This window comes from Aulonocara sp. 'chitande type north' Nkhata Bay, linkage group LG3 (genome assembly GCF_057382095.1).
Source record: "Aulonocara sp. 'chitande type north' Nkhata Bay isolate Kocher_YH1m ecotype deep benthic linkage group LG3, A_spYH_male_GT1.1, whole genome shotgun sequence".
Taxonomy (NCBI): Eukaryota; Metazoa; Chordata; class Actinopteri; order Cichliformes; family Cichlidae; genus Aulonocara; species Aulonocara sp. 'chitande type north' Nkhata Bay.
The window spans coordinates 6,709,804-6,724,357 of NC_141346.1; the positions used below are offsets into that span (position 1 = coordinate 6,709,804).

At 40.9% G+C, this 14,554-nt stretch overlaps 1 protein-coding gene across 1 annotated transcript; it reads left to right on the top strand.

Annotated features, from left to right (window-relative positions):
• Positions 1 to 11,452: 11,452 nt before the first annotated feature.
• LOC147333709 (E3 ubiquitin-protein ligase TRIM21-like) lies at positions 11,453 to 13,292 on the top strand. Its single transcript, XM_086268875.1, has one exon. The coding sequence runs from the start codon at positions 11,453 to 11,455 to the stop codon at positions 13,154 to 13,156; it is 1,704 nt and encodes a 567-aa protein (XP_086125001.1). The 3' UTR covers positions 13,157 to 13,292.
• The last annotated feature ends 1,262 nt before the right edge of the window (positions 13,293 to 14,554 follow it).

The following is a 14,554-nucleotide window of genomic DNA, read 5'->3' on the forward strand; positions in this document are numbered from 1 at the left end:
GCGAGGCACGAGGACCACGACACAAAGCACGTGCAAACTCCAAAACACATTTCTAGCTTTAACTGAACTTCCAAACAGAGCAGATCACTTAAATTACACAATTGAAAGCATGAAAGCATGTGTGTATTGTTTGTGTATTTATACACAAGCACTCATATATATTAAAAAATATGTTCATTTACCTGTTACTACCACACACCAAATCCGGTTGTTGGTACTTGCTGGATTGTGTAGCCTCTAGGTAACAAAAGCTCAACACTGCGCCCAGCATCCTGGAGCACTTCTGTTGTGTTTTGAAGTTTTTACGTGATTTGAAGTTTGTACGTGTTTTGTCTGTAGGGGCCACCGTAAATATACTTTTATTTATTCACTCCACATAAAATGTAATAAATAAATCATATAATACAAAAACCAACTAATCACAGTTCAACTTTTAACTAGAGATGGACCGATCCGATATTACGTATCGGTATCGGTCCGATACTGACCTAAATTACTGGATCGGATATCGGAGAAAAATAAAAAATGTAATCCGATCCATTAAATATCACGAAAGCACCTCACAAAACTTGCAACACGCCTAACTCACCTCAGAACGTTAGCACGTCGGAGCAGTATGCATCACGTGATAGAGCGGCTGTGGCATGCGGGACCTGTCGGTGGTCTGGATAGCATGTGGAGCTTCGCTAGCAACCCGGCATTTCATCTCCGACAAAGTTATCCCCGAGAGAAGTAAAGCAAGTGTGTAAGTCCATCTCTGAATGTTTGTAAAGCATTCCTGCGTTAAGCTTTACAAGCGACTGCCTCTTCTTGCTGCTACTTCAATCATGAAACTGCTTAAATGATCAGCTGATCGGCTTTTCTGTCGCGAGTCCGTCTCTCTTGTTTGTTTTTGGCCCAGTGGACATTTCTCAGCTCCAGCATTGACAGCTGAGGTAAACGGTGGACCGACAGCTTATCCACAAAATGGGAAAAACTCCGGTCCAGAATCCGGTCCAGTCCTCGTGGCAGTAAAAACTGTAATCATGCATACATGCTTTTGTCACACGTGACCATTTCGTACAATATAATTGAAGTTTTGGATTTAAAAATTTAGCAGACGTGAACGAGCAACATTCCTGATGAGGCTGGTCAACGCTGTTCAACTAGAAGCCTACGTGGATGATATCCCAGCCTACACATCCCCCTGAACTGAACTGCCTCAGTGAAATACTTGCTCACTCACACCAAACTTCATTAAATGTGAATGTGTTACTTTGCTGGTTCCCAGTTGCAGCTTAAGTGCATCCAATATTAGATTTCCCAGCTTTTCAAACACACCATGAGCTGTGCCATTTTCTGGGCACAGCAGGTTAAAACCATATAAAGATTTCCTGATGTTGTATCTCCAATAACAGGTCACGGCATTTCGCTCTCGAGGCAGCCAGTGCCCTCCCTGCAGTCCCAAAAGGTTGATTCGGTTCATCTTGACGCACACCTGTGTGCACTTGTATTCAAAAGGTTTTTCCGTGTAACGATCTGATAGTGGGTGTGGGGAGCCATAGCGGGCATGGACAAGATTCAGTATGAGGTACCGAGGTATTCGGGTGAGACCACTTGCTTCTTGGGATCCTTTGGCATCAGGGCTGTCCGGCCTTCAATTGTCCTGTCTGGCACTGTAGCAATCAGAATTATGTCTGAAGGCCAAGACAAATGCCCAACAGATTTACTTTCCCAAGTGGGCCTTTTGCAATACTGGTCCACTTGATTGTCATAGTTTATTTGATCTTTATTAGTTATTTTTATAAGTTATTGTAATCAGGCCGGACTGGACTCGGGGACGGGAAAGAAAAACAAGAAGAAAAGTTCAGAAGAAAGTTAACAGAAGGAGAGGGAAAGAAAAAGGAGAAAGGAGAGAGAGAGAGAAAAGACGATGAAAATCTGCTTCATCACCTTTTTTTTCTCTTTTTCCTTTCCCTGGATCACCTGTTGAGAAAGAAAAAAGAAAACAAGCAGAGGAAGACTAGAGCAATCGCATAAACAACATCACGATGATCTATGTGACTATAACAGTAAATACTAAATATTAAACATTATTGTAAGATCAACAGAACACAGCGTGCTTTGAGGTAGGAGCCAAAAAGGGTGTAGTTTGTGGGTGTGATCACCCGTGTGTACACCTGTGAGCATGGACGCGCTTGTTTTTAAAAGGTTCCTTCATGTAATGATCTGCTAGAGGGTGTGGGGGGGCCACAGCCCCGTCCTCCAGGGCATGAAGCAGGTATGGAGGAGATCAAAACTCCAGACATCCAGAGGCCCCCAGAACACAAGAGACCAAGGAAGACCCACAGAGGGGCAGCTGCGCCACTGTCCCAGAAAGAGCTGAGGAGAGTCCCAGATGAGGGCTCACTCAGCAGCCGTGGAGCAGAAGCTAGGGGGGGGGGGTGCAGTGACGCGCCCGTGAGCTCCGCCGGCAGCCAGCTGTGCCTGAGTGACCGAGCCCCAGGCCCAGAGGTCGGTTGCACCCCACCTCCGAAGTGGCCCGAGCGAGCCCCAGGCTCCAGGCCCCGATAAGCACCCGCCAAGGAGTGAGCCGGTGTGTACCTGGACGCCCATCCCCAGACACAAAGAACCACCAACGCACCGATGTCTGAGGGCGTCCGCCACCGGATATGAACTTTTTTCAAGACAGTGAATCTTGAAACCAGAGAAAAAATAGAGAGTTTTAACTTGTTCCATTGGCAGATTTTTTTCACTTATTTCAAGCTAAAATATTTATTAGAATTCAAATTTAGACAGAAACAAAGTGAATAATATTATTTTATTATCACGTTGATGCAGCACATGGTTCAGTTAGCTTTGTATAAACACGTGTTAGAAATGTTCTTCAATCAGCTCTTTTTACTCTCATTTCACAGCCAGTACTTTTTACTTTTACTTGAGTAAAGAAGTTGAAACAGTACTTGGAGTATTTTTAACAGTAGTACTTCTACTTCAGTACACACTGTGTGTACTTTTACCACCTGTGTCTGAGACCTCCTTCAGGGTCCACCTGAAGCTCTCAGTCTGCTGTGGAAAAAGGAAATCCAGGTGAGTTTCTCCTGATCACCTGAGGCCGTCATTACTGTGTGAACCCACACACCACTCCTCACTCCTCCCACCCGCTGCACACAGTCACTGAGTACAGACCGGCTGATTCCTGTAAAGGGAGAGGCAGGAAGAGGCGGAGCAACAGCTGAAAAACAAGAAGCTCAACGTCATTTTGCAGAAGTGAAAGTGTGAGAGAGCAGCAGCAGAGCTGCAGTCGAGTCCTGTTTGTCTCTAAGAGAAGATTCACTGGAGTCCATCAGGTTCCTCTCAGCAACAGTGGTGAGTGCAGCTGATCACACTTCCTGCTTCTACACAAATCTTCACTCTGTTCACTTCATCAGGGTCTAGAGCGCCACCTCATTCCTCCATGGTGCCACTTAGGCTACGTCCACACTCGCCCGGATAGATTTGAAAACAGCGCTCCGCGTCCACACTGGTGTTTTCAACTGGTGTCAAGCCAGCCTCCAATTCGAGACTTGCAGTCAAGCCAGCCTCCAGTTTGTTTTACGTTCCCTGTGTATTCAAAGTATTACGGGAATGGATGTGGAAACCGGATTTCAAAATAAAAGCCAACTTCGAGTGAATTAACAGATATGTTAAGAACATAATAACATACATTTTTTTTTTTTAATACAAACTCTAATGTTAGATCTATATGACACAGCCTTGTACCCTAATTGTGCCCTGTCACTATCAAGGCCATCTTATTTTGGATTTCAAAGTAAAAGCCCTGTGAATCTTCATTTTTGAACTACTCTTTCAATGACTTCATAATGCTCTTAAAAGCAAAAGTCGTATTTCCAAATACTATTTGAACTTTATATCAACACTTTCCAACCAGTCTTTTTTACAGTGATACCATATCAATATCAAGTCAGTCTGATTTTGCCTTTCATAGTAATGTCCCTTTGAAATTGCCGATATTTGATTTAATCTTCTAACGATTCAAAATGCTCTAAAATGAAAAATTCTTGTTTCCACAGTGTAATTCCACCTTAGATCAACAGTATACAGCCCCACAGTGATACCATATCAATATCAAGTCATTCTGATTATGCCTTCCAAAATAAAAGACTTTTTAAATTGTCCATAATTGACCTACCTTTCAGTGATTTCAAAATGCTCTAAAATGGAAATTTCCTGTTTCCACAGGGTAATTCCACTCCAGATCAACAGTATACAACCTCACGATGTTACCATATCAATATCAAGACATTCTGATTTTGCTTTCAAAAATAAAAGCATTTTCAAACTGCCCATATCTGACTTGCTCCTGGAACAATTTCAAAATGCTCTAAAATGGAAAATTCCTGTTTCCACAGGGTAATTCCACTTTAGATCAACAGTATACAGCCCCACAGTGATACCATATCAATACCAAGTCATTCTGATTTTGCCTTCCAAAGTAAAAGCCTTTTCAAATTGTCCACAATTGACCTACCTTTCAGTGATTTCAAAATGCTCTAAAATGGAAATTTCCTGTTTCCACAGGGTAATTCCACTCCAGATCAACAGTATACAGCCCCACAGTGATACCATATCAATATCAAGACATTCTGATTATGCCTTCCAAAATAAATGCCCTTTCAAATTGAGCATATACGACCTACTTTTTTAACGACTTCAAAATGTTCTTAAACAGAATTTTGCTGTTTCCACAGGATAATTTCACCTCAGATCAACAGTATACAACCTCACGATGTTACCATATCAATATCAAGTCATTCTGATTATGCCTTCCAAAATAAAAGACTTTTTAAATTGTCCATAATTGACCTACCTTTCAGTGATTTCAAAATGCTCTAAAATGGAAAATTCCTGTTTCCACAGGATAATTCCACCTCAGATCAACAGTATACAGCCCCACAGTGATAACATATCAATATCAAGTCATTCTGATTATGCCTTCCAAAGTAAAAGCCTTTTCAAATTGTCCACAATTGACCTACCTTTCAGTGATTTCAAAATGCTCTAAAATGGAAAATTCCTGTTTCCACAGGGTAATTCCACCTCAGATCAACAGTATACAACCCCACAGTGATACCATATCAATATCAAGTCATTCTGATTTTGCTTTCCAAAATAAAAGCCTTTTCAAATTGCCCATATACGACCTACTCTTTTAACGATTTCAAAATGCTCTTAAATGAAAAATTCATGTTTCAACAGGACAATTCAACTTTAGATCAACAGTATACAACCCCACAGAGATACGATGTTAAGATCAAGTCACTCTGATTTTGCCTTCCAAAATAAAAGTATTTTCAAATTGCCCGTAGACGACGTACTCTTTTAACGATTTCAAAATGCTCTTAAATTGAAAGATGCTGTTTCCACAGGATAATTCCACTTTAGATCAACAGTATCCAACCCGACAGTAAAACCATGTAAATTTCATGTTGGTCTGATTTCGCCTTTCAAATTAATGGCCCGTCGAATTTGTCCATATGTGATATACTCTTTCAATTATTTCAGAATGTTTTAAAAATGAAAATTGCTGTTTCAACACATATTGGGTTTTCATTTTGAAAAGCAAAATCAGACTCAACTGATTATGACAGAATTGAATCATAAAGATGATGTAAAAGGAAGCTGAAATTGTCACTAGGTTGTAATTGATAGTACGTTCATATTTCAAGTCTGTGGAAAGATGTCATTCTAAATAAAGAAATTACAAAACAGCTTGCAAACCATTTCCAGGGCGATTATTTTTAAATCCAAAACAAGAAAGACTTGATTTTCACAGTGTACAACTTTGAGGGAGTATATTATTGATTTAGAGGAAAAATTATTGCATGGGAACAGGGATTTTCCTATTTAACAGCATTCTAATGTCACCGAAAAGTATGGTCACCAACTCCACTGTTAGATTATATGCAATGATATGTGTTGGCACAAACTGGTATTAATTCATAGAAGCTGGAACTTTCCATTTAATACCATTCTGAAGTTGTGGAAAGAGAAGCTCCTATAAACAAAGTCAAAAGGCTTGTACTCTGAAATGCAAAACGAGATTGATTTGAGATTGAGATGTTACCACTGTAGAGGTTGTGTATGGTTTGCATGAACTCCAATTACTTAGTGGAAACAGTAATTGTCCTGTTAACAGCATCCGCGTTTAATTATTAAAAGTACCAAATGAACAATTATAATTCCGATACTGACGTGATAAAACTGTGGGGTTGTATACTGTCAATGTAGAGTGAAATGATCTTGTGGAAACAGCAACTTTGCTTTTAATGGGATTCTGAAGTCAGTGAAAGAGTGGGTCATACATGGACAATTTCAATGGACCATTACTTTGAAAGGCAAATTGACTTGATATCACCGTGATAGTGTGCACTGTCGATCTTGAGTGAAATTATCCCGTGGAAACAGCAATTTTCATTTTTAAAACATTCTGAAATAATTGAAAGAGTATATCACATATGGACAAATTCGACGGGCCATTAATTTGAAAGGCGAAATCAGACCAACATGAAATTTATATGGTTTTACTGTCGGGTTGGATACTGTTGATCTAAAGTGGAATTATCCTGTGGAAACAGCATCTTTCAATTTAAGAGCATTTTGAAATCGTTAAAAGAGTACGTCGTCTACGGGCAATTTGAAAATACTTTTATTTTGGAAGGCAAAATCAGAGTGACTTGATCTTAACATCGTATCTCTGTGGGGTTGTATACTGTTGATCTAAAGTGGAATTACCCTGTGGAAACTGAAATCTTCCTTTTTAGAGCATTCTGAAATCACTGAAAGTTAGGTAAATTATGGGCATTTTCAACAGGCCATTATTTTGGAAGGCACAATCAGAATTACTTGAAATTGATATGGTAACATCGCGAGGTTGTATATTGTTGACCTAAAGTGGAATTATCCTGTGGAAACAGCAATTTTCACTTTTAGAGCATTTTGAAATCTTTAAAAGAGTAGGTCGTATCTTGGCAATTTGAAAAGTCTTTTATTTTGGAAGGCATAATCAGAATGACTTGATATAGATATGGTATCACTGTGGGGTTGTATACTGTTGATCTAAAGTGGAATTACCCTGTGGAAACAGGAATTTTCCATTTTAGAGCATTTTGAAATCACTGAAAGGTAGGTCAATTGTGGACAATTTGAAAAGGCTTTTACTTTGGAAGGCATAATCAGAATGACTTGATATTGATATGTTATCACTGTGGGGCTGTATACTGTTGTTCTGAGGTGGAATTATCGTGTGGAAACAGGAATTTTACATTTTAGAGCATTTTGAAATCACTGAAAGGTAGGTCAATTGTGGGCAATTTGAAAAGGCTTTTACTGTGGAAGGCAAAATCAGAATGACTTGATATTGATATGGTATCACTGTGGGGCTGTATACTGTTGATCTAAAGTGGAATTACCCTGTGGAAACAGGAATGTGCCATTTTAGAGCATTTTGAAATTGTTCCAGGAGCAAGTCAGATATGGGCAGTTTGAAAATGCTTTTATTTTTGAAAGCAAAATCAGAATGACTTGATATTGATATGGTAACATCGTGAGGTTGTATACTGTTGACCTAAAGTGAAATTATCCTGTGGAAACAGCAAAATTCTGTTTAAGAACATTTTGAAATCGTTAAAAAAGTAGGTCGTATATGCTCAATTTGAAAGGGCATTTATTTTGGAAGGCATAATCAGAATGTCTTGATATTGATATGGTATCACTGTGGGGCTGTATACTGTTGATCTAAAGTGGAATTATCCTGTGGAAACAGGAATTTTCCATTTTAGAGCATTTTGAAATCACTGAAAGGTAGGTCAATTATGGACAATTTAAAAAGTCTTTTATTTTGGAAGGCATAATCAGAATGACTTGATATTGATATGGTATCACTGTGGGGCTGTATACTGTTGATCTAAGGTGGAATTACCCTGTGGAAACAAGAATTTTTCATTTTAGAGCATTTTGAATCGTTAGAAGATTAAATCAAATATCGGCAATTTCAAAGGGACATTACTATGAAAGGCAAAATCAGACTGACTTGATATTGATATGGTATCACTGTAAAAAAGACTGGTTGGAAAGTGTTGATATAAAGTTCAAATAGTATTTGGAAATACGACTTTTGCTTTTAAGAGCATTATGAAGTCATTGAAAGAGTAGTTCAAAAATGAAGATTCACAGGGCTTTTACTTTGAAATCCAAAATAAGATGGCCTTGATAGTGACAGGGCACAATTAGGGTACAAGGCTGTGTCATATAGATCTAACATTAGAGTTTGTAAAAAAAAAAAAAGCCTAAATTATATGTTATTATGTTCTTAACATATCTGTTAATTCACTCGAAGTTGGCTTTTATTTTGAAATCCGGTTTCCACATCCATTCCCGTAATACTTTGAATACACAGGGAACGTAAAACAAACTGGAGGCTGGCTTGACTGCAAGTCTCGAATTGGAGGCTGGCTTGACACAAGTTGTTTTCAGTCGTTTTCACAGAGTTGTGCGTCCACATTAAGACGGCTGAAAACGCTTACGTTCCAGTCCTGCGCATGCGTGAAACGCAAGACGATTCGACCGGTCTCATTTCTGTCTGCCGCTTATTCACTTTCCAGCTGTTTGAAACGTCGCGGCAAAAGGTGGAGGAAAAGCACCGAGTTTTAAAATGGACTAACAATGAGGTGGAGTTGTTGCTGCGAGTAACACAAAAGTACAAAGTTGCAAAAGCGAGAGAGAAATAAAGAATTTGAAGAAAAGCTCTGTGGAGCACGTGCAGACTGATATTCATCTTTAATAGGACTGTCAAAACTGCTGCTGTATAATGCTCTCCACTATCTTTGTTTAATTGGTCACATGCCTGCATCACATGACTAACATGCATCATCGTTTTAGAAAGTCTCTGTTTTCACTGTTCACTGTGACACAAACGCACCGTCTCCAAATTATTTACTTTCCGGCTGTTTGAATCGTCGCAGCAGAGGTGAGCAGCCTGATAGGAGTGGATGTAGCTGTGGGTAATGAGAAAAGATGAAAAGAACGATTGATAACTTTTTCGTTAAGGCCGGTGCTCTGACACGGAGCCATCAACCTCTCAGTGTCTAACACTGGTCTGCAGACGGCATCAGATAATGAGCCACATTAGATGGACTCTGAGCCCACTGACAGTAAAAGGGTGAAGTGTAGACATTTGGAAGAGAGCGGCCTGACCAGTTTCTCTGACTATGATACTGTAAAGCTGACAACATGATGCATTTACTGTGGTGAGTGTGCAAAGACCATGGCAGGTGTTGTGCCAAGGTAGGGATCCCCAACAGGATCTGTTTCCCTGCGTCAGGAACATCGGCTGGGCAGGGAAAGCGGACCCAACGCACTCCGCCTCCATCACGACCAACTAGACGTGGAAGGAGTGATGTTTTAGTGACAACATGAAAGATGAGTGTGACCATTCAGTTTGTGGGTTACAACAGAAAATTATACATTTATTGTTCTCGTGTGTTATCGGACGGGATCATTTTAACAAACCGAGGACATTTTCCTGATAATTATCTGTATCCTCCTGTAACTTTACTGTTTAAAGAGCTAAAACCTCCAACATTTCAGGATCAATAAGTCCTTATAAGACGTGTTTGTGAGCTAAAAATCAAGAATGTGGGATACTGTTTGTCTGTGTCAGCCAAACAACTTCACATCTTTGTAACGACTGTTAAAAAGATGTTCATCCTGTTGATCCTGTTCATCTGGACGCTGCACTGTACAGCAGACACGACGTTGTTCAGTTTGTGTTTCAGATGAACCAGTTTGTCTCTGAATGTGTTGCTGGGTCTCCACCAGTTACTCTGACAACTGAAGGTTCAAGATTTTTATTTTGACATTTGCACACAGGACCAACAGTCCATGCACAGTGGAATACTTGTGCAGAGCTTTCCAAGTCAAATCACACTTTAACAATATAAAGACAGAAAAAGCAGAAGGATAGAAATGAAGTCCGGAGTAGGGTAGTCGTACTATTTTCTATATACAAAGAAAAAGAAGAAAATGTACAGAGAGTGTGTAGTTCTCTACCTCCTATCGCACTCACAGTATTGCACATTTGTTCCACAGATCTGTTTCACAAGTCTGTTGTGAGTGTATTGCCCGATGGTCAGTGAACCGATGATACATTCAAAGTGAGGTTAAGTAGTGCTGTGTTATTTTAAGTGTTCAGTGTGTTTTTGTTTGCCGTCAGTCTGACAGTTGTGGGGAAGAAGCTGTTGAAGAATCGTGTTCTGTGTGTGATGCTGCTGTCCGCTCTGTTGTGTCTGAGATTGTATGTGCAGCTTTGTATGTGCAGGTCCATGGATGCAAGTGTTGTTCCCATAATCCTCTCTGCAGACTTTCTGACTCTGCAGAGCCTTCCTCTCTGTCTGTGTAGTGTTTCCATACCAGACAGTGATGCCTGCGGTGAGGATGCTGTCTATCAGTCCTCTGCAGGCCTGGGTGAGAGGGTGGTGGTTCATGCCGGCTTTCCTGAGCAGCCTAATGAAATAAAGTGTCAAGGCTCTGTGTGCGGGCAGGCAGAGATGAGGATCCAAATGCAGGACTCGGAAAATGGAATGTAACTCAAAAAACCTCAGCTTTATTGCTGGCAGGAAAACAAACATAAAGTGAGGATGGAACACTGAGACCAAGAACACACAGGCATAAACTGATGGTACGACACGACACTGAGAATGGGAAAACACAGGGCTTATATACACAGGGTAGTAATGGGGAAATCGGCAACAGGAGGGAGACACAGCTGGGAGAGATCAGGGCTAACGAGACAGGGGGAACAAAGCTGCACATACTAACATCAGACAGGAACAAGAACCTTCAAAGTAAAACAGGAAACAAAACACACTTTACTAAGACACAGACTAGACAGAGACAGACTTGACACTGACCAAAGGCTACTAAATGATAATCATAATCACAACAGTATCAGATCATAAATCATAATATAGAAAAACACCAAGATAACTGAAACACCAAGTACCAGAGAAACATAAAGGAAAATCCATGATGCAAAAGTACCAAAACATAATGAACTCAAAATACTGGGTCCAACGGACCCAGAACCATGACATAAAGCCTTTGCTGGGCTTTTTTCACAGTTGCTGTAGTGTTGAGAGTCCAGCTCAGGTCTGATGTAACCTGCAGTCCCAGGAATCTGTGGCTGTTTGCCCTCTCCACCTCCGTCCCTTTGACGATAAGAGGCTGCAGGGGAGGGAGTTCTTCCAAAAGTGCAGTATTCATTCCTTGGTCCGTGTTGAGGATGAGGTGAAGAAGCTTCTGTGATGAAAAGAAAGTGAAAGAAGTCCAGACGCTTTTCTCTCCAAGCTCCTCAGACTACTGACGCTTGTTTCTCTCTTTGTAAAAATGAAATTTAAAGTGAATTTTGAATCAAATGTTTCTCTTCTTTCTCCCTCAGAGTGCAGACATGTCTGCTGCCAGCAATCTGCGATCTGAAGATCAGTTTCTGTGCTCCATCTGTCTGGATGTGTTCACTGATCCAGTCACTACATCATGTGGACACAACTTCTGCAAAACCTGCATCAGTCAGCACTGGGACATGAGTCAGAGCTGTCAGTGTCCCATGTGTAAAGAGACTTTCTACACTCGACCTCAGCTGAAGATCAACACTTTGTTCTCTGAGATGGTTGCTCAGTTCAGACGTGAAGCTCAGCAGAAAGCCAGCAGCAGCAGCTCAGAGCAACAAGCTGCCAAACCAGGAGAAGTTCCCTGTGACGTCTGCACTGGAACCAGACTGAAGGCCCTGAAGTCCTGCCTGGTGTGTCAGACCTCCTACTGTCAGACTCACCTGGAGCCTCATCTGACACTGAAACGTCTGAAAAGACATCAGCTGGTTGATGCTGTGGAGAACCTGGAAGGCAGGATGTGCACGAAGCACGATAAACTCCTGGAGCTGTTCTGTAAGACCGACCAGACATGTGTCTGCATGCTCTGCTCTGTTTTAGACCACAAGAACCACGAGTTTGTTCCTCTGAGAGAAGAATATGAAGGAAAGAAGGCAGAGCTGGAGAAGACAGAGGCTGAGATTCAGCAGATGATCCAGAAGAGACGACTGAAGATTCAGGAGATCACAGAGTCGGTGAAGATGAGTAAAGATGCTGCAGACAGACAGAAAGCAGAAGGTGTTCAGGTCCTCACGGCTCTGATGGAGTCTGTTGAGAGACGCCTGAAGGAGCTCATGAAGGAGATCGAAGACAAACAGGAAGCTACAGAGAAACAGGCTGAAGGTCTCATCAAAGATCTGGAACAGGAAATCTCTGAGCTGATGGAGAGAAGCTCTGAGGTGGAGCAGCTCTCACGCTCTGAAGACCACCTCCACCTCCTCCAAAGCTTCTCCTCCCTGAAAGCTGCTCCACCCAGCAAGGACTGGACAGAGGTCAGAGTCTGTCCACCATCATATGAGGGGACTGTGGGGAGAGCTGTGGCTCAGCTGGAGGAGACAGTCTGGAAACCCATGAAGAAGAAGCTGTTTGAGGCTGAGCTGCAGAGGGTGCAGCAGCATGAGGTGGATGTGACTCTGGATCCTGATACAGCTCATCCTTATCTCATCCTGTCTGATGATGGAAAACAAGTTTATCATAGTGATGTGAGGAAGAATCTTCCAGACAACCCAGAGAGATTTTCTTACTATGCTATTGTTTTAGGAGAGCAGAGTTTCTCTTCAGGCAGATTTTACTTTGAGGTTCAGGTTAAAGGAAAGACTGACTGGACTTTAGGAGTGGCCACAGAGTCAATCAACAGGAAGGGAAAAATCACACTGAGTCCTCAGGATGGTTTCTGGACTGTGTGGCTGAGAAATGGAAATGAGTACAGTGCTTGTGCTTCCTCTCCAGTCCCCCTCTGTCTTCATCCTGGTCCTGAGAAGGTGGGGGTGTTTGTGGATTATGAGGAGGGTCTGGTCTCCTTTTATGATGTAGGTGCTGCAGCTCTGATCTACTCCTTTACTGGCTGCTCCTTCACTCACAAACTCCACCCATACTTCGAACCCTGTTTGAATGATGGAGGTAAAAACTCTGCACCTCTGATCATCTGTCCTGTCAATCAAACTGATCAACGACTGATTTTATTGGATGAATGATTGATTTTTCTTGAAGGGAACAAATGAACATATTGAGTGTAAATCCTCTACAGTCTCCATGTTTCTATAGAATCTGATCATCAGGACTCTGATTCACACTTTGATTCTCATGGAGTTTGATTTGAACAGAAGAAAAGTTGAATCAGGAAATGTTCCCACTGATGGAGACTCGAGCTGAAGAGCAAATATCAGAGAACAAATGTCCAAAAGCTTCATTTCCAATAAAGTTTGTTCAATGCTTTGAGTGAATCCAGACTCATGTGTGGCTGTTATACGGAGCATCAGAGTCCAGCTGAGTTATGTTGGATACAAACTGCTTATTTTGGCTCTGTGAGGAGTTTTGTTCACTGAAAACTGATGAGACGGATAATATTCAAAGAACTCTGTAGAGATTCATGCATCCATGTTCTCCACCTGCAGGTGTGGAGGAGAAAGGTGGAGCACAGACTGCTGCATCCTTCCAGTCACATCATTTTGATGATTATATTTGCATGTTGTGATGATTTGGGTTAAAGACAAACAGAGTTGAACGGCTGCAGTCACAGCATGAAGACGATGCTGAAGCTGAGCTGTCAGTGAACATGTTTCACTGTGATTTGATTTGAAGAATAGAAAGTGTGTGTGGCTGCTGACAGCTGCAGTCTCTGCTAGTCTGCATAACACACACACAACTTTCCCCCTGAGGCAACGATGCAGCAACAACACAAAGAACAGCTGCAGACACACACACACTGTTAAAGAACACTTTACTGTTTAAGGCAGAATTCCTCAGTAACAATGATTTGAGTCTACTGTGTCTACTGTGGTTTCCAACATACAATCTACTGAAACATGTTTTTCTTTCTGCCGTACAAACTATTTGATCACAACATCTTTGCTTTTTTCCTCCAATCGTTTATTCTGATTATTTTATTTAGTTTAACTAAGAAAAGCTTAAAATTTAACTCTTAACCTGATTTAAACGTTTAATTTCTCATTAACTCAGACTTTTAATTTATTTCCTTGTTTAATGTATTATTTCTTTATCCTTGTTTAAGTTTTGCCGATCCTTTCTGTGTAACTTGTTTAATCTGACCTTTGACCCTTTAATTTTAACTTAACAGTACTCTTGTTTTGACCTTTGACCTCTTTATTCCTTATAACCAAATAAACCCTTTTATCTGATATTTTCACCTTATTGATTGATTATATATATCTATTATATTTTCTCACCTTATTTTGACCTATGTCCTTGTTAGCCTTGATCTTCCTTCATCAAAGGTGAAATTTCTTTCACCTTTGAACTTAAAGCTTAAATCAAACCTTTGTTAAAAAGCTTCTTACCAACTTGTAATTCCAACTCTCTGCATTAAACACGTATCTTATCATATAAACACTGGATCACTGAGAGAACTTTAG